The 24,699-nt window shown below is 46.5% G+C and overlaps 1 protein-coding gene across 1 annotated transcript in view; it reads left to right on the top strand.

Annotated features, from left to right (window-relative positions):
• Window positions 1-24,699, top strand: part of LOC126354685 (uncharacterized) — a 1,729,166-nt gene that overhangs the window by 1,652,830 nt on the left and 51,637 nt on the right. The window contains exons 7-8 of the mRNA XM_050004488.1: window positions 2,619-2,829; window positions 20,059-20,353. Coding sequence (XP_049860445.1) covers window positions 2,619-2,829; window positions 20,059-20,353 — 506 coding nt within the window. The remainder of the gene's footprint in view (window positions 1-2,618; window positions 2,830-20,058; window positions 20,354-24,699) is intronic.

The raw sequence follows: 24,699 nt of genomic DNA, 5'->3' as shown, positions 1-24,699 counted from the left end.
TTTGTCTGCAGGTCTGTTACCTGCGGCACGGCAAATTGTTCCAACATGTCCAGGTAGATGGCTCCATCCACAGTGTTTAAACTGACACACAATATTTTTAGCGCAACGCAATCTGACTTTGAAAAATCCCTACAAAAGAATGGCCCTGAGTAACAATAACCTATACCTTTCATGAATCACTTACCTCACAAAAATCTTCGTTACTCGAACTACTACAATACAGCGAGCGCCACAACTGCCAGCTAAATAAAAGATTCTAACTACTGAAGGCACTAACTAATGATAGGCGTAGTTAGCAAAATGAAAGATTTTGATAGAGAACAAACAATGTATTTACCTTAATGGTGTTCAAAAGTCATAATATATATAGCAGTTCATGACATCCAGTCTTACATAATTACTGTCTCTGATGGACACGTCCAGATCATCCGCTATCAAAACGCCGCCACCTCTGTCCCCACATCCACCACGGCTGGCGGCTCACCTCCAACTGCGCAACGCTACTCGCTGTTCACATCCAACTTCCCAACACTACAATAGCAAACAACAATGCAAACCAGCCACAGACTGCACACAGCACAGCCAGTGATTTCATACAGAGCGTTACGTGGCGTTACCAATAAAACCTAAACAGCCTACTTACAAAACAATTGATTCACTACGGCCACTTGGCGTATCAAATTTGCACACCACAAACTTCTTAAGTTGCTCTGTCTGCCCCTTCAGGATTCACAGATCCACCATCTGAAATGAGAAAGATATAGGATATTAAAGTGTTGGAGTCTCATTGTGGACACCCTGTATTATTGCACCTGGGAGTGAGGGCGCTTCTGTCGGCTTATCGTGAGTTTTTATCGAGATATTTCATAACGACACGCAAAACCACTCGATAATATACGCACAACTGTCTTAATATCATCCACAGTGCGATGCGCATTCCTTCGCCACCGCTCTACTAATTTATTGTAATGTCACCGCTTGTTTCCAATATCGTGATCAGGTAGTAGCTCTGTTTGATCACCTGCGATATCACACGCATCAACACCGTTACATCATGGGTCAAAATCGACGTCTGATGGCGGTAGGTTTATCACTGTGCTTGAACCGTGAATTTACTTTCAAAAGCATTTCTTAAGAATTTACTTTCTTTACTAGCGATTCATAAAGAACATCAACACATTTAATCACACTATGTGAGCGTGGAAGTAGTTGCCAGGGAGTAAGTGATGGAAACAAATTAAATTTCAACAAATGGAAATTTTATTCCTAAAAGCCCTTTTTTTGCAACAGATGTAAAATTATAATCAGACAGCCCCCTGTAAATATCAAGTTACAATTTATTCAGAGGCAGAAATAACATAATTTTTTTCAGTTTACTTTAAACTAAAAATGTTAACAACTCACACAAACACATAAACTATGCACCCGGTAAGAGGGATGAAGATGGTACAAAATACTCACATTAAAAATTATTTGCCACCGAAAGTGCAACTTGTTTTTAAAAGAACTCTTATGGTGGAAGGGTGGCAACTTTATATACTAAAATGACCATTTAAATAAAAACCCATGAAATGCAGTCTTACATAAAATGTACAAACATGCTCTACATTACACATATATCGCCTCTGAAGATGATAGGCAAGATAAAAACATATTTCAGGAATTCGGCTGTTACACTTCAAGCAATAAATTCGTTAACACCGGATCCGACAAACATGACAGAGGCAGCTATTAACGTACGGCAGACAGACAGACAGACAGACAGACAGACACTAACTGCCTAACAAATGCGGCCGAGAGGCAGACGAGCAAGCTGGGGACGAGAGACTGATCAAGGAAACCAGTAGAATTTAAATAGTAAATGAAACAACATATCACGAATCACTTAACTTCTCATAAATGGCGAATTCTGGCGAAGACCTGGCGCAGCACCCCCAAAACGGTCTCCCGAACCGTCCGCTGCCAGCCGCTTCAACGGACGCAGGAGGGCGCGCCGATCTCCCGTCTCACGGCGTCGCAGATCGCCCCGGCCAGACCGATGTCGTGGGTTGACTCCTGTTGCTCTCGTGTCGGCCGCGAAGCCACTACCCCTACGCTATACCGCACGGCCCACTGGACTGAAGCGGCGACCTCACATGCGCCGACGCTCCAGGCGGACAAGTCATCTTGTGCCCCAGTGTGCGACCGACCAACCGATCGATCCAACCGCCAATGACGATTGCCTGAACAAACTCGAGCAGACTAGCGACCTAACACATACTAGCACTCCGGACGACAGACACTGACTGACCCGGCTGACCAACAGACCGACACGCCGAGACTGACAGACTGACCGACTGACCAAGTGCCTCCGACTGACTAACCCCTTTGGCGAGCTCATAGCGCCCCTTAAAAGCACGTGAACAGGCAACCTTTCACCTTTCCTGCCAGAGGGAGACAGCAAAGCTGCGACTGCCACAGCGGCACCACCGCCAGAAACGGAGGACTGCTTCACACTACGCGCTGTGGCGCGCTCTTCAAAACAGCAATTTTTACCGCGGCTCAGTGCTACTGAGCGATTTCCAATGGGTGCAGCACGGTACGTTTCCAGAGAGAAGACGTGTGAATGTGTGTGGCAGGCGTCGATGGCGATGGACCTGCACCTGGACTGCCCGGTGACGCTGCGCGTGCGCGACCGCTCGGAGACGGCGCGCCGCCACCTGTTCGTGCGCCAGCGGCCCGTCGAGGCGGACGACGGCCGGGAGTCCCGGTCGTGCAGCCCGCGAGCCTCCACGCTGCACCTGCCCTCGCACCGCCGCCAGTCCGCCACCTTCTCCAGGGGCTCCAGCGGTAAGTACTACGTTACATTCACAGCGCCTTTCCAACCTTTCGAATCATCCAAAAACTGAAATACGTGGTATTACTGTTCCACACTAATATCTACATCTCCATCTACATTTATACTCCGCAAGCCACCCAACGGTGTGTGGCGGAGGGCACTTTACGTGCCACTGTCATTACCTCCCTTTTCTGTTCCACTCGCGTATAGTTCGCGGGAAGAACGACTGTCTGAAAGCCTCCGTGCGCGCTCAAGTCTCTCTAATTTTACATTCGTGATCTCCTCGGGAGGTATAAGTAGGGGGAAGCAATATATTCGATACCTCATCCAGAAACACACCCTCTCGAAACCTGGCGAGCAAGCTACACCTCGATGCAGAGCGCCTCTCTTGCAGAGTCTGCCACTTGAGTTTGCTAAACATCTCCGTAACGCTATCACGGTTACCAAATAACCCTGTGACGAAACGCGCCGCTCTTCTTTGGATCTTCTCTATCTCCTCCATCAACCCGATCTGGTACGGATCCCACACTGATGAGCAATACTCAAGTATAGGTCGAACGAGAGTTCTGTAAGCCACCTTTGTTGACGGACCACATTTTCTAAGGACTCTCCCAATGAATCTCAACCTGGTACCCGCCTTACCAACAATTAATTTGATATGATCACTCCACTTCAAATCGTTCCGCACGCATACTCCCAGATATTTTACAGAAGTAACTGCTACCAGTCTTTGTTCCGCTATCATATAATCATACAATAAAGGATCCTTCTTTCTATGCATTCGCAATACACTACATTTGTCTGTGTTAAGGGTCAGTTGCCACTCCCTGCACCAAGTGCCTATCCACTGCAGATCTTCCTGCATTTCGCTGCAATTTTCTAATGCTGCAACTTCTCTGTATACTACAGCATCATCCGCGAAAAGCCGCATGGAACTTCCGACACTATCTACTAGGTCATTTATATATATTATGAAAAGCAATGGTCCCATAACACTCCCCTGTGGCACGAAAGAGGTTACTTCAACGTCTGTAGACATCTCACCATTGATAACAACATGCTGTCTTCTGTTTGCTAAAGACTCTTCAATCCAGCCACACAGTTGGCCTGATATTCCGTAGGCTCTTACTTTGTTTATCAGGCGACAGTGCGGAACTGTATCGAATGCCTTCCGGAAGTCAAGTAAAATAGCATCTACCTGGGAGCCTGTATCTAATATTTTCTGGGTCTCGTGAACAAATAAAGCGAGTTGGGTCTCACACGATCGCTGTTTCCGGAATCCATGTTGATTCCTACAGAGTAGATTCTGGGTTTCCAAAAACGACATGATACGAGAGCAAAAAACATGTTCTAAAATTCTACAACAGATCGACGTCAGAGATATAGGTCTATAGTTTTGCTTTATTGTTAGTTGTCGCGTCCCGGCACAGCCTCACTATACCAGAAGGAAGTACATGCGAACTGCGTAGCAAAATCGGGACGTTAACGACAATGGGTTAGTTGTAAATTGCTGTCAACCTTTATATCGGAGATGAGAGGGAGAGAATCTCCTTGGTTTGAAGCAAATAAGTTTCCTGAAAATAGGTTACAGAACTGCAATAGGCAGAAATGATTGGTTAGCTTCTATCAAGTTTATTCTCACATATACTTATGTGAGGTGTTGGTCCATAAACCCCTTGGTAAGATTCAGTCTATTTATTCGGACTTGCTACTTCAAAGCTAATTGCCGGTACATATAAGAAACAAGTACAAAGCAATCACTTGTTCTTGGTTAGCACTGAAATCTCTCTACGTGATTGAGACAAAGACTGACAGCCTCTGTTCAACACTTTTCCAACGAAACTATAAAAATCCTGCTTGACCTGCAGTTCCTGAGTGTTCATCAGAGTCTATCTCCGTCTTCTCGTAGGTGAAGTCTTTATCAGCTGTATCTGCTGCTATGGGCCTACTCGCCCCTACTGGCGCCTCGTGCAGAATCTCCAAACTGCCGGCACTGGCTCTGAATCTGCATCTGAATCCCTACTTCTAGCTATTCCACTGCCTCGCCTTTTATTTCGTTTCTCATGTACTTGGGTGCACACGAGTTAATTTGTTTCACACGACCCTTTCATTTCTAAGTGATCGGATTGCACAAGGATGCCTACGGTTCCACACAACACTCTCTTTTCTAATTGCTCAGCTTGCGCAAGAATATCTTCGGTTCCACACGACACTTTCGTTTCTAGCTGCACACAACTTAATTTGGTTCCACTCGAGTCTTTGCCTCATGAAACTGACACTCTCTCTTGCTGTGTTATCCCCCTGGTGTTTGCGTCTACCATTGCGCAAGTTTGATTCATGCTGCTTCCTCTGGCAGGAAGTCAAACACTAAGTTATTTGTTCAACAAGCCATACTTGGCAGCCTCCACCGCTTATCTTGTCCCTACGTCCTGGTGGACTATTCCTGACTATATGTCAGCTGGCTGTTTGCCTATGGAGCTTGGACTCTTATTATGGTCACAAAAGCAAGAATAAAAATTAAAATTTTCTACGGTCAAAACATAGTTGTGAACCGGCTTTTGGCTTTTTAGGCCATTCTTAGCATCAAACAGTCCCCATCAGCAACCGTTTAGAGCTGTACAGAGATAATTTTCTGGAGATATGTAACCTTTTACCACAATAGAGTGTGTCCCAAGGAATCTTCAGCATTCAGAGATATGACATAAACGATCATCCGAATCAAAAAACTTCATATAGCCCTACCAGGACGCGTCGAAAATATTTTTCCAGGCAAGCGACTTATAATTTGGTGTCCCCCTCTCTCCACTTGTCTGCTTAATGCACTTTCACCAGTGTCATTTTTTGCTACTAATTGTGATACTCACTGTTTACAAATCTCACAATGATGTCCCTCTGAGCTTTGCGTCCCAAGCGGCTGCTACTAATTGTGATGACACAACGGCTGTGGCGTCTCTGATGTTCGAAATGGCGGCTTGTGTCGCCAGCCCTGTGTTCGTCGTGGAACAGAAATGGTACATTTCCGGTCATGGATTCCTATTCAAAATATTATTTACTCACTCCCCTCTACAAGACGTAGAAGTTTGTAATGGGAATTTACGAACACCATGAATGTGCACTTGTGGGGCGGCGGGTAGAATAATTGTTATTAAAAATGTAGAAAAGATGCACTTCCCTACCGATGCACCATATGTGGGGCGACGGATGGAATTATTGTTATTAAATGTTTTGTCTTATTTATTTATTGCTGTTGTTTGCCGTTCTCAACACTGGCTCTCTAACTACAATATTGGCAACCAGAAAGTGATTAGCAAAACGTGAAGCCTGTAATTAGAATTCCTAGTGCCCACTTCATCTGGGAAATACATTTATAGCTACAGCTTACAGCTCTGAGGAATTAGGAGATCGTCTGGGATTCATAATCAAAAACGATTCTCTCTAAAATATTCACTACATTCTGAAAGTCACAGACCAAAAAGAATCCACACAATCCAACTACCAGAGCAGTTCAGAGTCCAAAGCGCTGATGCAACTTAACTGTTCAAATTAAATGTTTAAGTGAATGCTCGCCATAATTTGATGATAATGTTCATCAAACGCCACGCTAAATAATGGTAGAATGTCTGTCCCGCGGCGGCACGTGAAAATACGACATACGCAAACTGAAGATAGATCATTGAAGTCATCCCAGAATTAACACTTCACTCGAAAACGATTTCATGGTTACGCGTATCCCGAGTAACTTATTACAGCATCCGAAGCTGTTTATAGCAATGACACCGACGCGACGCGACTCCCGGCACAGGTGGTGCGCTAATCAGCGTCTGGATAGAACTGGGGCCTTTTCTCTCTTGCGCAGCGTTCTTGTATATAAAGCCGCGGTACGGACGGCTAAGGGAACGTCTGATCAAATCCGCTCTCCCGACTAGCCGCTGTGCTAGTAATGCACCACTTTAAGTTATCAAATAAATCATTGCTTCCTTTTCTGATGGCCGATGAAGCTCTCAATTTAAATGTGCAATCAGCACACAAGTAAGTAATCATAATAAAAGTCTGACGTGGCTAAGTCCAATATTTTTGGCGAGAGGATTAATTTCATTACACTACACGCAGTAGACGAGCTCTGAACTTGCCCTTTGGAGATACGCTATCGCTATAGTTTTATAGTTATTCAGTTGAAACTTCTCACATCTTTATGATTATAGCGGATCTCCCTTCTATTTAAATTTAAACATCCTAGCCTTATTTATTCGCCTACTTAATCTATATTTCTTCCTTAATTTCTAAGACAAAAACCAGAAAATCATGAATTTCAACTAAAATTTTAATTTGTGAGATCCAGAATACTGTTTCTACTAAATTATTATGCAAAAGGAATCTAAATATAAATTTTTAAGTTTCTAGCTCTTTTCTGTTGCGCCAATGATTTTTACAGAAAAACGTCCAAATATCGAAAATGATTAAAGTTATTGAACTGATATTCAACACATATTGATTTTAGTATTACTCCTGACATGTTAGAAACGTTTCAGGTTATTTACTTGATTTTTAAAGTGTTGCACAACATTTATGAAATCAGAGCTAGTTACAGTGGACTGGCTGGCACACAATGGAAAGACAGCTGTGAATTTTATACGGTGTGAGTAGGCTACTTCCGTACACACTGATCAGCCAGAATATTATGACCACCGACCTACCATCGATACAAACACGGACAGGCGAGGAATGACTACTAATCAGACACACAGACGGTGTATGTACAGTACAGGCCATTAAAATTGCTACACCACGAAGAAATCCAGATGATAATCGGGTATTCATTGGAGAAATATATTATACTAGACCTGACATGTGATTACATTTTCACGTTATTTGGGTGCATAGATTATGAAATATCAGTACCCAGAACAACCACCTCTGGCTGTAATAACGGCCTTGATACTCCTGGGCATTGAGTCAAACAGAGCTTGGATGGCGTTTACAGGTACAACTGCCCATGCAGCTTCAACACGATACCACAGTTCATCAAGAGTAGTGACTGGCGTACTGTGACGAGCCAGTTACTCGGTCATCATTAACCAGACGTTTTCAATTGATGAGAGAACTGGAGAATGTGCTGTGCAGGGCAGCAGTCGAACATTTTCTGTATCCAAAAAGGCCCGTACAGAACATGCAACATGCGGTCGTGCATTATTCTGCTGAAATGTAGGGTTTCGCAGGGATCGAATGAAGGATACAGCCACGGGTTGTAACACATCTGAAATGTAACGTCCACTGTTCAAGGCCAGAGTGGAAGAGTGTTTGTAGGCCCTACAGTCTGGAACCGCGCGACCGCTATGGTCGCAGGTTCGAATCCTGCCTCGGGCATGGATGTGTGTGATGTCCTTAGGTTAGTTAGGTTTAAGTAGTTCTAAGTTCTAGGGGACTGATGACCTCAGAAGTGCTCAGAGCCATTTTTAGCCACTGTTCAAAGTGCCGTTAATGTGAACAATAGGTGACCGTGACGTGTAACCAATGGCACCCCATACCACACGCCGGGTGATACGCCAGTATGGCGATGACGAATACACTGTTCGAATGTGCGTTCACCGCGATGCGACCATCATGATGCTGTAAAGAGAACCTGGATTCATCCGAAAAAATTGCGTTTTGCCATACGTGCACCCAGGTTCGTCGAGTAAATGGCTCTGAGCACTATGGGACTCAACTGCTGTGGTCATCAGTCCCCTAGAACTTAGAACTACTTAAACCTAACTAACCTAAGGACGTCCCACACATCCATGCCCGAGGCAGGATTCGAACCTGCGACCGTAGCAGTCGCACGGTTCCGGACTGCGCGCCTAGAACCGCGAGACCACCGCGGCCGGTGTAGTTGAGTACACCATCGCAGGCGCTCCTGTCTGTGATGCAGCGTCAAGTGTAACCGCAGCCGTGGTCTCCGAGCTGATAGTCCATGCTGCTGCAAACGTCGTCAAACTGTTCGTGCAGATGGCTGTTGTCTTGCAAACTTCCCCATCTGTTGATTCAGGGATCGAGACGTGGCTGCACGATCCTTTACAGCTGTTATCTCGACCGCTAATAATACGAGGCCGTTGGGATCCAGCACGGCGTTCCGTATCACCCTCCTGAACCCACCGATTCCATATTCTAACAGTCATTGGATCTCGACTAACGCGAGCAGTAATGTCACGATACGATAAACCGCAAGGGCGATAGGCTACAAGCCGACTTTTATCAAAGTCGGAAACGTGATGGCACGCATTTCTCCTCCTTACACAAGGCATCACAACAACGTTTCACCAGGCAATGCCGGTCAACTGCTGTTTGTGTGTGAAAACTCGGTTGGAAGCTTTCCTGATGTCAGCACGTTGCAGGCGTCGCCACCGGCGCCAACCTTGTGTGAATGCTCTGAAAAGCTAATCATTTGCATATCACAGCATCTTCTTCCTGTCGGTTAAATTTCCCGTCATCTTCGTGGTGTAGCAATTTTAATGGCCAGTAGTGTATACTGCATACAGGGAAAGTGGAAAAACATTATCCGTTGAGTCACAACGTGAACGGAAGTGTGTGCTGAATCGTCGTGAGGCGGACGGTCACTGAAGAGGATTGTGAAGAAAAATAACAGGACAGCAACTGTAAAAGTCACTGGAGAACTGAATGCCGCACCCGCGAACTCTGCCAGTACCAAAACAGCACGAAGGGAGCTCCATGAGCTGGAAATTGCAGGTGAGCTGGAATTCCATAACCACACATCAGTGACGCGAATGCCTGTAACAGAAAATCTTGGTGCGGAAGCCATAAAACGTGGGTTATGTAGCAACGGAAGGAAATCATTTGGTGATATGCCTATTGTCTCACACTGTTTCCAACTTTTGGTCAAGTTTAAGTCCTAAGAGTGAAACATGGCGGGCTTTCGGTGATCCTTTGAATAGTCACAGCAGCGTATTAGATGGGCCCCGTGGGCATTCTGCAAGATCGCAATACTGCAAAGGGTTATGAGCACATTTTGGACGATTAGGTCCAACATAAGGTACAACGTTTTTTCCCCAGCGGTGATGCTGTTTTCCAAGACAATTTGGCCCCTCTTCACATAGATGCCATCGCCCAGGACTGGTTTTTTAACATAAGAATATATGATTTGTCAAACATTCCAGCAACCCCCCCCCCCCCCTCTCCGAGACCACCAAAGTCACAAGGTTTCAGTATTATTGAGATTTTGTGCCTAATTTGGAAAGACGAGTGCATGATCGGTATCTAAACGTGCCACAATTTTGTAGAAAGAATAGTATAAGATTGCATGAAAACCATACAGGACTTGTCTATTGCGAGGTGATTGGAAGCTGTTTTGACTGCTAAAGGATAAGCTATACCGTACTGGACACGGTAATGTGTAGTGTTTTAGAGTTTCTACATCTTTGTCGATCCCTTGAATGTCTTTTACGTTCTCTTTTAGATGGTGTTCGGAAATTCTCGTTACAAACTTCTAGGATTTGTAGAGGGGAGTGAGTAAATAATATTTTGAATTGAAACCCATCTCAGGAAGGATAGCGTTTCCGTGCAACATCCTTCTGAAAACGTTTGCTATGTAGGTATGCAATAGGGAAGTCGCGATGGGAGGTGGTTACGTCGGATCGGCTGATGTCATTTAACGTCTATCGTATCTCTCTCACCTGGTTAGAGCCTCATTCAAGTGTGTGTGAGTGTGAAAGCTACATGATTGAATAACCGTTTGTAGAATACAGCGACATTGTCCCTTCTGTATACTCGTCGGTTTTATCAAGATCTGTATCTACAACGTCCGATCCAATAGCATACAGTTTTCGACACAAGAAGGAAAGGGGTACTTTCACCGCCAGCAGGCGTGGCGTTGGTCCTTCAAGGAGACGTCGCACACCCAGAACTGGGCCACGTTGAGGAGAACCCGTGAAAGGTACACGAGGAACTGCACATGTTCTTTGGTTATTAGTGAGTGGAACTGCAAAACAAGTGATGTACTGGCTCACGCCCACTCAATTACCTGTGTAAGTGGCTGCGTTACGTACATTTATTTAAACGGGTGTAGCACGGAAACGGTACGTTTCCGGACGTTGGTTCCAACTCAAAATATTACGTACTCACTATCCTCAATTAGTCCTAGAAGTTTAACACGCTGTATGTACACTGATAAGCCAGAGCATTATGACCATTTTCCACCTCGACGCTGGACGCCGCCTGGTGGAGGTCCGCGTACATGATGCGACAACAAATGCCCTATAGATGATATGGACTGCAATTGGGGAAATCCATTCAGATAAACTACTTTGACAAAGCGCAGATTATTATTACACAGAGCATGTGAACGAGTATCTCGAAAAAGGCGAAGCTGGCCGAATGTCCACGCCCTACAATCGTGAACATCTACGGAAAGAAGTTAATGGTTGGACGGCCACGATTCTTCACAGGACGTGGAGTTCGGAGGTTTGTCTGCTGTGTAAAGTAGGGTAGGTGGTGGTCTGTAGCATTTCTGCTGAAAGAACGCAATGCTGGTCCACGCACATGTGCCTCGGAGCACACCGTTCATCGTACACTGTAAAAACAAGCAACTCCACATCAGACCAATCCTACGTGCTCACACGTTGACGCAACGACATCGCTAATTACGATAGCAGTGGGCACCGGACCATCGGGAATGGAAATGAGTATATGGCGTAGTTGGCCGGGAGGCCCCATCCAGGAAAAATCGCCCGCCAAGTGTAAGTCTTATTTCAGTCGACGCCACATTGGGCGGCTTGCGCGCCGGCGATGTGGATGAAATGATGAGGAGGACAGCCCAACACCCAGTCCCAGAGTGGAGAAAATCTCCAACCCGGCAGGAAATCGAACCCGGGCCCGCTTGCGTGGGGGGGGGGGGGGGGGGGGGGGGAGCACTAACAGCTAAGCAGGCGGACAGACCACAGACCATCGGGATTCGACTGTGGATCAATGCGAACTTGTCGGTACTTTGGGTGAATCAAATTTTTGCTACACTAGGTCGATGGTCGTCACAACAAACGCCTTTATCGAGGTGAACGGCGGCTTGAAACGTACAGCACGCCACTGACGCAAGCTGGTGGGAGCAATATTATGCTATGGGAGACTTTCTCCTGCACTTGCGTGGGATCTATGGTAGAAATCGAGGGCACGCTGGCAGCTGCGAAACACGAGCATCTCTTCATTCTTGATACCGTCCCCGACAAAAATGTCATCAAAAGATGGCTGTGAGCACTATGGGTTCAAAAATGGCTCTGAGCACTATGGGACTTAACATCTTGTGTCATCAGTCCCCTAGAACTTACAACTACTTAAACCTAACTAATCTCAGGACACCACGCACATCCATGCCTGAGGCAGGATTCGAACCTGTGTCTGGGCGACCAAATCCGCCTCATGTAAATCCTGAGGGGATCTACTTGGGTCGCTATCGGGCGTCACCACCGCAACCGAAAATCAGCAGCCCGTTATTTTCGCGAATTACATGACCTGTGCGTAATGCCAAACATCTCCACAAAGCTACCAACAAACTGGCGGATCCCTGATACGCAAAATCGGTGATGTATTTCGTTCCAAAGACGAAAAAAAAGATATTAAGCAAATGGTCATAATGTTTTGGCTCATCACTGTATTACACGTTTCTAGTCTAGTTTATTATTGTATTTATAGGAGGGTGAGTCAAATGAAAACCTTAAATTTGTAATAATAAATCGAAATTTCGCGCCGTCATCCTGTAAGTTGGTATACGTACTACAAACAGCGTGCAGAATGGCCTGTAGGTGGCAGCATAGTGCAGATGCACACATACCGTCGCAGCATCATTATAAAGATGACCGCCACACTTGCGACTTGCACCAGGGAAGAACAGCGTTCTGTTATTCGGTTTTTGCGTAGTGAAGGTGTGAAACCTATTGAAATTCATCGACGAATGAAGGTTCAGTACGGTGATGCATGTTTGTCACAGCAGCAAGTCTACGAATGGAGTAGGAAGTTCGCAAATGGTGTGACTTCAGTGGAAGATGCTCCTCGACCAGCACTGCAGCAGTTGAAGCGATAGTGAAGGAAAACCGCCGAGTGACACTGAAAGACATTGTAGCATGTTTACAGATTAGTCACGGGCCAACACACCATATTGTGCATGATGTGCTCCAGTTTCACATACTGTCTGCAAGATGGGTGCCACGGCAGCTGACTCCTGAAATGAGAGAACCGACGCGTTGATGCTTGTGAAGAACTTCTTCGGCGCTTTGAACGATAAGGTGATGGCTTCCTTGCAAGAATCGTTAATGGGGACGAAATCTGGGTTCATTTCCACCAACCGGAAACGAAGGGAGCGAGCAAGGAACGGCGCCATTCCTCATCACCAAAACCAAAGTGTTGAGCGCCCATAAGCCCCCCCCCCCCAACCAAAACCAAAGAAGTTTCGAACAGAACCATCAGCATGGAAGGTTTTGCTGACTCTCTTTTGGCACGAAAAAGGCGTCATTTCGGAGCATTACATGCCCAGAGGGACCACTGTAACCAGTGCATCAACACAGATCTCCTAAAAAAAAAAAGTGCAGCCTGCAATCAAATCAGGCCGACGTGGATTGCTGTCAGGAGGTGTCTTTTTGCAACATGACAATGCAAGGCCCCACACTGCCCGTAGAACAGTTGCAACAATCACAGACCTGCAGTTTGAGTGTCTTCCTCATCTACTCACCAGACCTTGTCCCAAGTGATTTTCATATGTTTGGACCACTCAAAGACGCAACGGGAGGAAAGAAATTCCGTACTGATGAAGAGGTACGCCACGCGGTGCATGGATTGGTTCTACATCTAGATCTACATTTATACTCCTCAAGCCTGTGTGGCGGAGGGCACTTTACGTGCCACTATTATTACCTCCCTTTCCTTTTCCAATCGCGTATGGTTCGCGGGAAGAACGACTGCCGGAAAGCCTCTGTGCGTGTTGGAATCCCTCTAATTTTACATTCGTGATCTCCTCTGGAGGGGGAAGCAATATATTCGATACCTCATCCAGAAACGCACCCTCTCCAAACCTAGACAGCAAGCTACGCCGCGATACAGAGCGCCTCTCTTGCAGAGTCTGCCACTTCAGTTTGCTAAACATCTCCGTAGCGCTATCACTCTTACCAAATAAACCTGTGACGAAACGTCTTCTTTAGATCTATCTCCTCTGTCAACCCGATCTGGTACGAATCCCACACTGATGAGCAATACTCATGTATAGGTCGAACGAGTGTCTTGTAAGGCACCTCCTTTGTTGATGGACTACATTTTCTAAGGACTCTCCCAATGAATCTGAACCTGGCACTAATTTTATATGATCATGCCATTTCAAATCGTTCCGTACGCATACTCCCCGATATTTTACAGAAGTAACTGCTACCAGTATTTGTTCCGCTATCATATAATCATACAATAAAGGATCCTTCTTTCTATGTATTCGCAATACATTACATTTGTCTATGTTAAAGGTCAGTTGCCACTCCCTGCACCAAGTGCCTATCCACTGCAGATCTTCCTGCATTTCGCTGCAATTTTCTAATGCTGCAACTTCTCTGTATACTACAGCATCATCCGCGAAAAGCCGCATGGAACTTCCGACACTATCTACTAGGTCATTTATATATATTGTGTAAAGCAATGGTCCAATAACACTCTCCTGTGGCACACCAGGGGTTACTTTAACGTCTGTTGCGCGGACTACCTAAAGAATTTTTTTCTAATGGAATTTATGCACTTTGTAAGCGCTGGAGGACTTGCATTGGGCGTGGAGGAGATTATATTGAAAGGTGATACAGCTTTGTACCACCTCTGCACAATAAATAATATTTTTTATAAATATTTAAAGTTTTCATTTGACTTGTCCTCGTATTTGTATACACGGTGTTACAAAAAGGTACGGCCAAACTTTCAGGAAACATTCCTCACACACAAATAAAGAAAAGATGTTATGTGTACATGTGTCCGGAAACGCTTAATTTCCATGTTAGAGCTCATTTTCGTTTCGTCAGTATGTACTGTACTTCCTCGATCCACCGCCAGTTGGCCCAATTGAAGGAAGGTAATGTCGACTTCGGTGCTTGTGTTGACATGCCACTCATTGCTCTACAGTACTAGCACCAAGCACATCAGTACGTAGCATCAACAGGTTAGTGTTCATCACGAACGTGGTTTTGCAGTCGGTGCAATGTTTACAAATGCGGAGTTGGTAGATGCCCATTTGATGTATGGATTAGCACGGGGCAATAGCCGTGGCGCGGTACGTTTGTATCGAGACAGATTTTCAGAACGAAGGTGTCCCGACAGGAAGACGTTCGAAGCAATTGATCGGCGTCTTAGGGAGTACGGAACATTCCAGCTTATGACTCGCGACTGGGGAAGACCTACAACGACGAGGACACCTGCAATGGACGAGGCAATTCTTCGTGCAGTTGACGATAACCCTAATGTCAGTGTCAGAGAAGTTGCTGCTGTACAAGGTAACGCTGACCAAGTCACTGTATGGAGAGTGCTACGGGAGAGCCAGTTGTTTCCGTACCATGTACAGCGTGTGCAGGCACTATCTGCAGCTGATTGGCCTCCACGGGTACACTTCTGCGAATGGTTCATCCAACAGTGTGTCAATCCTCGTTTCAGTGCAAATGTACTCTTTACGGATGACGCTACATTCCAACGTGATCAAATTGTAAATTTTCACAATCAACGTGTGTGGGCTGACGAGAATCCGCAATCACTTCATCAACACAGATTTTCTGTGAACGTTTGGGCAGGCATTGTTGGTGATGTCTTGATTGGGCCCCATGTTCTTCCACCTACGCTCAATGGAGCACGTTATCATGATTTCATACGGGAATACTCTATCTGTGTTGCTTGAACATGTGACTTTACAAGTACGACACAACATGTAGTTCATGCACGATGGAGCTCCTGCACATTTCAGTCGAAGTATTCGTACGCTTCTCAACAACAGATTCGGTGACCGGTGGATTGGTAGAGGCGGACCAATTCCATGGCCTCCACGCTCTCCTGACTTCAACCCTCTTGACTTTCATTTGTGGGGGCATTTGAAAGCTCTTGTCTACGCAACCCCGGTACCAAATGTAGAGACTCTTCGTGCTCTTATTGTGGACGGCTGTGATACAATACGCCATTCTCCAGGACTGCATCAGCGCATCAGGGATTCCTAGCGGCGGAGGGTGGTTGCATGTATCCTCGCTAACGGAGGACATTTTGAACATATCCTGTAACAACGTGTTTGAAGACACGCTGTTACGTTCTGTTGCTGTGTGTTTCCAGTCCATGATTAATGTGATTTGAAGAGAAGTACATACTGACGAAACTAAAATGAGCTCTAACATGGAAAGTAAGCGTTTCCGGACACATGTCCACATAACATATTTTCTTTCTTTGTGTGTGAGGAATGTTGCCTGAAAGTTTGGCCGTACCTTTTTGTAACACCCTGTAATTGTGAAAAGCAATGGTCCCATAACACTCCCCTGTGGCACGCTAGAGGTTACTTTAACGTCTGTTGCACTATCAAAAGAATTCTTTTCTAAAGGAATGTATGCACTTTGCAAGCCCTGGAGGACTTGCATTGAGCGTGGGGGAGATTATGTTGAAAAGTGATACAGCTTTGTACCACTTCTGCACAATAAATACACTCCTGGAAATGGAAAAAAGAACACATTGACACCGGTGCGTCAGACCCACCATACTTGCTCCGGACACTGCGAGAGGGCTGTACAAGCAATGATCACACGCACGGCACAGCGGACACACCAGGAACCGCGGTGTTGGCCGTCGAATGGCGCTAGCTGCGCAGCATTTGTGCACCGCCGCCGTCAGTGTCAGCCAGTTTTCCGTGGCATACGGAGCTCCATCGCAGTCTTTAACACTGTTAGCATGCCGCGACAGCGTGGACGTGAACCGTATGTGCAGTTGACGGACTTTGAGCGAGGGCATATAGTGGGCATGCGGGAGGCCGGGTGGACGTTCCGTCGAATTGCTCAACACGTGGGGCTTGAGGTCTCCACAGTAAATCGATGTTGTCGCCAGTGGTCGGCGGAAGGTGCACGTGCCCGTCGACCTGGGACCGGACCGCAGCAATGCACGGATGCACGCCAAGACCGTAGGATCCTACGCAGTGCCGTAGGGGACCGCACCGCCACTTCCCAGCAAATTAGGGACACTGTTGCTCCTGGGGTATCGGCGAGGACCATTCGCAACCGTCTCCATGAAGCTGGGCTACGGTCCCGCACACCGTTAGGCTGTCTTCCGCTCACGCCCCAACATCGTGCAGCCCGCCTCCAGTGGTGTCGCGACAGGTGTGAATGGAGGGACGAATGGAGACGTGTCGTCTTCAGCGATGAGAGTTGCTTCTACCTTGGTGCCAATGATGTTCGTATGCGTGTTTGGCGCCGTGCAGGTGAGCGCCACAATCAGGACTGCATACGACCGAGGCACACAGGGCCAACACCCAGCATCATGGTGTGGGGAGCGATCTCCTACACTGGCCGTACACCTCTGGTGATCGTCGAGGGGACACTGAATAGTGCACGGTACATCCAAACCGTCATCGAACCCATCGTTCTACCATTCCTAGACCGGCAAGGGAACTTGCTGTTCCAACAGGACAATGCACGTCCGCATGTATCCCGTGCCACCCAACGTGCTCTAGGAGGTGTAAGTCAACTACCCTGGCCAGCAAGATCTCCGGATCTGTCCCCCATTGAGCATGTTTGGGACTGGATGAAGCGTCGTCTCACGCGGTCTGCACGTCGAGCACGAACGCTGGTCCAACTGAGGCGCCAGGTGGAAATGGCATGGCAAGCCGTTCCACAGGACTACATCCAGCATCTCTACGATCGTCTCCATGGGAGAATAGCAGCCTGCATTGCTGCGAAAGGTGGATATACACTGTACTAGTGCCGACATTGTGCATGCTCTGTTGCTTGTGTCTATGTGCCTGTGGTTCTGTCAGTGTGATCATGTGATGTATCTGACCCCAGGAATGTGTCAATAAAGTTTCCCCTTCCTGGGACAATGAATTCACGGTGTTCTTATTTCAATTTCCAGGAGTGTAATATGTAAAAAAATATTTTAGGTTTTCATTTGACTCACCCTCGTATTTGTATATGTGGTGCTGCTGTATGCCTTACAATGAATAAATAGTGTTAACCGGGTCAGTCAATCATCCAGATTGTTGCCCCTGCTACTAAAGTGCGTGTCATTTACGACGGCGGCCGAGTTCAGGTTTGTTCTGCGCATCTGACGTCACAAAACACAGTCAGCCAATGAACAGAGAACGACGTTGCCAGAGCTGGACTGCAGTGCAGAGCATGTACAAGTGTCTTCGGCTTTAGAAACGTTCAGTCATAAATAAAGTAATTGAACAAAAGCAATGTCTTGATAGCAGACTTTCTATAAAAGAAAGTTTGGAAAAAGCATTCTTTATACCAATTGATACATATTCTATTAATTAATGAAACCAAACAAGCAATTAGCCTCCTAATTTAGGCGATAGCAAGAAAATTCATTCTCACTAACCGCTTTTTTGCAAATAAAGAACAGCGTTAATTGTTTATTTCCTATTGTATTTCAACGAAACGTGAGTAATTCGTAGCCATACCAATACTGTTTGTCGGTATTTTGCGTAATTCTTTAAAATACTCCAATAGATCTATTGACTGACGAGCTGTGCTAGCATAAAGGTTAATGTGTTTAGCTACTAAGTAAAAGGTTCTGTGGTCGTACCTTGTTTGATGCTTAATATTTTCTTTTTTTAAAAACAATATTGAAGTGTCTTACTTCATGAATTATATTCGTTTGAATGTATTTTTAGAAATTTCTACTGGCAACTAAAATCTACCATACGGAAAGTATACGCTGTGGACTTTTACCTCTGCTAAGTCTTCAAAATTTTGTGGAATGGTTTGCTACTTTTAATGCTGCACAATAACTGCGCTGAACAACGAAACAAAGTTAAGTCATTTATGGGGGGAAGGTATCAGTCAAGAAGATGTGGAAAAATCAAATTTGTGGGCCAAATAGTTTTTGTGAAATCGAACGATAAGTGTGTCAACAGTTGGAACACCATGTGTCTGCACAGGCGAGCAGTGCAGTGATGACAAAATCGCGCACAGCGCGGAATGTGGGGAGCACGTCTCTGTAGCAGCGAAAGGGTTAATGTGTCCGTGGTGGCTTTACTTCATAAACTGCACGCTCCCCCTGTTGTGCACATAGTTCCGCGTAGTCAGCGCGTACTCAACTTTACCACTAGAGCGCGCCCCGCTAAGCATAACAGCGCAGGCGCAGCGCTCGTCCATCTCCACACTACGAGATGGCGATGCCTTAGAGATGGACCAAATTTTTCTTCTGCCGATCCGCGTATTAATATGTAACGCAGCCGATGACATTGCTGCTATTGTAGAACCTTTTCTCCTCGCGGATACCACTCCCGCAATGATACCTGAACACGTGAGGTATTATAACGAGTCAGTCTGCATTAGTCTGTACAAGTCTGCATTTATCTGCACCTGTCTGTACCAGTCTACATTGGTCTGTACCAGTCTATAGTCAAATTTCAGTCTGTGCTTAATAAGATTACCATATTCCTCTGCATAGCCATGAAGATGTATAGACACTTTTGTCAAGTATCAGAGATATGTGAGAATAAGATTAACGTACCAAGACCAAAGTAACTTCCGATTGTCAGTTGTAAATAGCATCCAGAATCCAGTTAAGTAATGTTTATGCTTGTTATTATTTTAATAAATTAATCAAGTTCTGTTTCAAGTTGGTCACTGTCAATCTGCTACTCTAAGCGTGCAAGTGGCATTTCTATTGTCTGACCTAACGGCAGAAGATAAACACGCCACAATAAGACCACGAGACATATTGCTGATACTCGCCTACTTCGTTAGAGCGACAAGTCAAATAATCAGATGGTGTGTGTACGGAAGGTCTTACAGTACGCACACCACACCCCGCTAAACGTAAGTTTGCGTACTATACCATGGCGTTGCTTGTCTTGGCGCGTGCAACTGGCAACGCAGCAGTCTCCCGCGTGTGGGCGGGCATGCGCGAGCCGCCAAGATAAAAGAATTGAACTGTAACACTCATTTCACTGTGGCGTATAACAATGAAAGGTTAGTAGGCCTACAAAGTAGTTGCGTCGCCATCGTGTACTGGAGACGCGGCAGTAACGGCGGCCGCTCCCGCGACAGGCACGGACGAGCTGTCGCTGTCGCGGCTGCGCGCCAACACGGGCGACTTCCAGCGCTACCAGTACCGGCGCGAGTCGCTGCCGCGCGGCAGCTGCGGGCCCGCGCAGCCGGCCGTGGCGCGGCTGCACCACTCGCGCTCCGTCGCCGGCGCGTCGCCCGCCCCGGAGGAGCTGGCCGTCGCCGTGGGCGGCTGCGCCGGCCGCCAGCTCTACCGCCGCGGCTCCGACTACCGCAAGCTGGCCTCCGGCCCCGCGCAGCAGCGGCCGGGCTCCGTCTCGCCCTACTCCATCACCAGGTGGGGCACCTACTAAAGTAGCACTCACCGATTTTTGTTTTTGCTTTATTGTTATTTTCACACTTGATACAGGTAGGCCAGCATCGGCAATACTACGCCTCTCTTCGGCCACAGATCATACATTTATTACAACTGGAGACATCGCAAAACGAAACAACACGGTGGATAAACAACAGTATACTCACAAATTTAAAAATACATGAAGTCGTTCACAAGTGCAACGTCCAAAGAAAAACGTTCAGCACTCGGGCAGTAACAGAGACGGCAGAAACGGCACACGTGAACGAAGGAGCACAAATGACGAAACACTGAAACACTAACACGTTGAGCCGGCCGGAGTGGCCGAGAGGTTCTAGGCACTACAGTCTGGAATCGCGCGACCGCTACGGTCGCAGGTCGAATCCTGCCTCGGGCATGGATGTGTGTGATGTTCTTAGGTTAGTTAGGTTCAAGTAGTTCTAAGTTCTAGGGGATTGATTGCCTGAGAAGTTAAGTCCCATAGTGCTCAGAGCCATTTGAGCCATTTGAACTAACACGTTGGCACACGCAAAACACTGGCGACGATCTCCAGCACACAAATGTTCACTTTACGTGTACGAGTCCGGGGACCTGTCAAAAGGGGAAAAGGTGGGGGAGGAGAGAGAGGGAAGGAGGTAGATGCCAGTCGCAGAGGAGATGGGAGAGGGAGGAATGAAGTTAGGGGAAGCCTGGGGGAGGAGGGGGAGGAAGGGAGGAGGGACAGAAGGGAGAGAGTGTGCCATAAGGAAAAAACACAGGGTTTGGATGGGTAGGATCAAAGTTGGTAGGAGGGGTAGAAAGAGGGGATGAGGGCATCATCAGGGAGGGGGAGTTGGTGGAAGCCACCTTGGGCGAGGGTGTGGGGAGTAGAGAGATGGAGAGCAGGTGGGAATACAGGCACGGCAGCAGACAGGGTTTGGGAAAGGATGGGAGAGGCAAGCAGGTGATGGAGATCAAGTTTAAGGGAGGTGTAGAGGATCCGTATCCGCAGTCAGCAATATTTCTTTTTCTTTGTTGAGTTTCGATTCCTCACGAAGGGGGGTGGGCTGCCACCAGCTTAGTATGCCGCTCTCCAGACTGCAGAATTTGTTTTAAAAAGGTGAAGATAATAAATAATAAAAACTGGCGATTAAATCTGAGACTTAAATGGTAACATGGTAGAAAATTGTGGAACTTAAAACATAGAACAAAGGCATGATGATGCTAATAAAATACATATTAAGCAGACATGTAAAATAATAGACAGACAACTTAATAACACGGCGACTGGTTTCTGTTCGCAAGAGACGTAAAGTTCACACCCAGCGACAGCATGATTTCTGTTCGCGACACTTTGGAAAGATGAACAACACTGAACATTCACTTGAACACTGCACTAAAAAGTTGGCAACTATGACATACCACAGCCGAGGGGGAACCTGGAAAGATGATGGGAAAGAAAAAGGGGGGAAGGGGGGAAAGGAGCCGATGGAGGGCGAGGAAAAATAAGACTGGGGGTGGGTGCTGGGCAGATGCGACAGGGTGTGGGGAAAGGCAGAGGAGAGGAATACAAAAGGACTTGAGGGGGGGGGGGGAGAAGGGAGGCAGGGAGAGGTTAGTTGGAGAGAAAACAGGATGGAAGGGGGGAGAGGGAACCCAGGGATAGGATGGAGGAAAGGAGAGGGGTGAGGATCAGAGTTGATATGAGGGACGAATGGAGGGAGAGAGGGCATCATCTGGCAGGGGGAGTTGATGGAAGCCACCTTGGGAAAGGAGATGAAGGGTGTAGAGATGGAGGGTGGGGGGGACAACAGTGAAGGCGTGGCAGAGGGTGGGGATGTGAGAGGACTAACCAGGGGGTGAGAGGGATCAAGGGAGGGAGGGAGGTGTAGAGTATGTACATATGTTCAAGGAATAGGAGGAGATCGAGGAAAGGAATGAGGTCATAGAGGATCTGCGTAGGGGACAGGAGGCATATACGGAAGGTGAGGCGGAGTGCATGGCACGCGAGGATCTGGAGGGAGTTACAGAATTTGAGGGGGAGGGGCGGATATCCAGGTGGGACTGGCATAACAGAGGATGAGACGGATTCAGGATTTGTAGGTGTGGAGGATGGTAGAGGGGTGCAACCCGCATGTCCAGCCAGAGGAGTTTGAGCAGTCGGAGGTGGTTATGGGCTTTGGATTGGACGGAGCGGAGATGAGGGATCCAGGTGAGGTGACAGTCAATGGTGAGGCCAAGGTAGGGGAGGGTGGGGGAGAGGCAGACAGGACGGGCGCAGATGGTAAGGGAGGAATCCAGGAGCCGGAAGGAGCAAGTAGTACGACCTACGATGATTACCTGGGTCTTGGAAGGATTGATTTTCAGGAGCCACTGGTTACACCATGCAGCAAAAAGGTCAAGGTGATTCTGGAGAAGGCGTTGGGACCGTTGGAGGGTAGGAGCGAGGGCAAGGAATGAGGTGTCATCGGCATACTGCAAGAGATGTACTGGAGGGGGGGGGGCATATCTGCCATGTACAGGAGGTAGAGGAGAGGGGAGAGGACAGAGTCCTGGGGCACACCTGCAGAGGGGTAGAAGGTGTGGGAATTGGCATTATGGATGGTAACGTAGGAGGGGTAGTGGGAGAGGAAGGAGGCCATCAGACGGATGTAGTTGATATAAAGGGCGTAGGTTTGGAGTTTAAGTCAGTGATACACTGTTGGCCATTAAAATTGCTACATCGCAGAGAATAGCAAATAAGCGCTTTCTGCTGACTCTAGCGATACATTATACAGGGTGTACATAAAATCCGTGAATACTCTCAATTATCTATTGCACAAGAATCAAACATTGTACATATATCATATATATGTCATTTAGAAGAAAAACCCTGAAAGTTTTTGTTTTCATTTATACTGCCACAGCATAGTTTGGTAATTTGCCGATAGTCTGCACTAGTCGCAAACATGGCGACTTCAGGTGCGGAGCGAGCTTTCTGTGTGTTGCAGTTCGACAAAAACAAGTGCGCTACAGTTGTTGTTCATTACCTTTATTACCAGTTCTATGTCATTCACCAGCCACAGCTGGACAAACAGCGTCAAGATACAACACTATCCAAATGCATGAATATAACTATACTGTGATAGTAATTTAATACTGCAAGACATATTTAAACTATAAATTAGATTACAATAATATCACAACAATAAAATAGATACAAGTATATAATGAAAATAAATATAACGGTTGCTTTTGGAGTCATGGAACTGTGCTGCAGCTCAGGTAAACACTATGCTATTGCAGCGAAGAATTCGTCAACATTGCAGAAGGGTTACTCTTTTAGCTCACACAAAATAGTAGTTATAAACAGCTCCCATGGTACAGACTGAATGTCATCAGGTAGAACATTATACAATTTTAGGGCCACGATTGGGAAGCTGTTTCGTCTCTTTGCTGATCGACACCTTGGCATACTATCTTTGTTGCAAGTGCTGTATTTGTGAACTGCATTTCTCTTTCTGTATATATCATGGTTTCTCTTTATGTGGAAGAGACAGTGCAATGTATACTGGCTGTAAACAGTCATAATTCCTAACCTGATGAAAATTGGTTTACAGTGGTCTGTTTTTTTGCTTGAAGTAATGATCCTCATTGCTTTCTTTTGCAGTAAAAGCACATTCTTACAGCCTGCAGAATGGCCCCAAAACAACAGCCCATAACTGATGTGGTTGTGGAACGTTGCATAGTGCACAGTTGGCAGGTACTGTTCTGATACTACATTTTTCAGTTTCTTCAATAGGTACAGGACCCATGAAAGTTTGGAACATACAAGTTTGGTGTGCTGTTGCCATGTTAATTTGGTATAAATGAGAAAGCCCAGAAGTTAAACATCTGCTGTGTTACCCAGTGCTCCAGTATTCCTAAGGCTATATATCATCCTCTGAGTTTTTTCTTCATTTATTTTCGTTTTGTTCATCATAAACCAGCCTTAGCTTCACTGAACAAGACTTCTGCTTGTTGGACTGCCTCTACAACATTCTCGCCTTTTGAGAACAAGGTTGCATAATCTGCAAATGGGAAGGTATGCCCATTGGAGCCTATGCCATTTACGAAGGAACAGCAGGGGCCCTATTACCGACCCCTGAGGCAGACCATGCTGTAGCTTCTTCTCACATGAATCAGCTCCTTCCACGGAGACAATCTGTCGTCTGTTTCTCAGGTAGGATTCAAGAGTTTGCAGGACAGATCCCCCTACACCACATGTTTTTAAGTTTCTGGGTAGGGCTTTATGTTGGATGCAGTCAAATGACTTACTAAGGTCACAGAGTACTAGTGCTATAGACTGTCTTTAAAACCCTGACTTATTT

The sequence above is a fragment of the Schistocerca gregaria genome, chromosome 3 (genome assembly GCF_023897955.1).
Source record: "Schistocerca gregaria isolate iqSchGreg1 chromosome 3, iqSchGreg1.2, whole genome shotgun sequence".
Lineage (NCBI taxonomy): Eukaryota > Metazoa > Arthropoda > Insecta > Orthoptera > Acrididae > Schistocerca > Schistocerca gregaria.
This window is presented reverse-complemented; position numbering and strand designations above follow the sequence as displayed.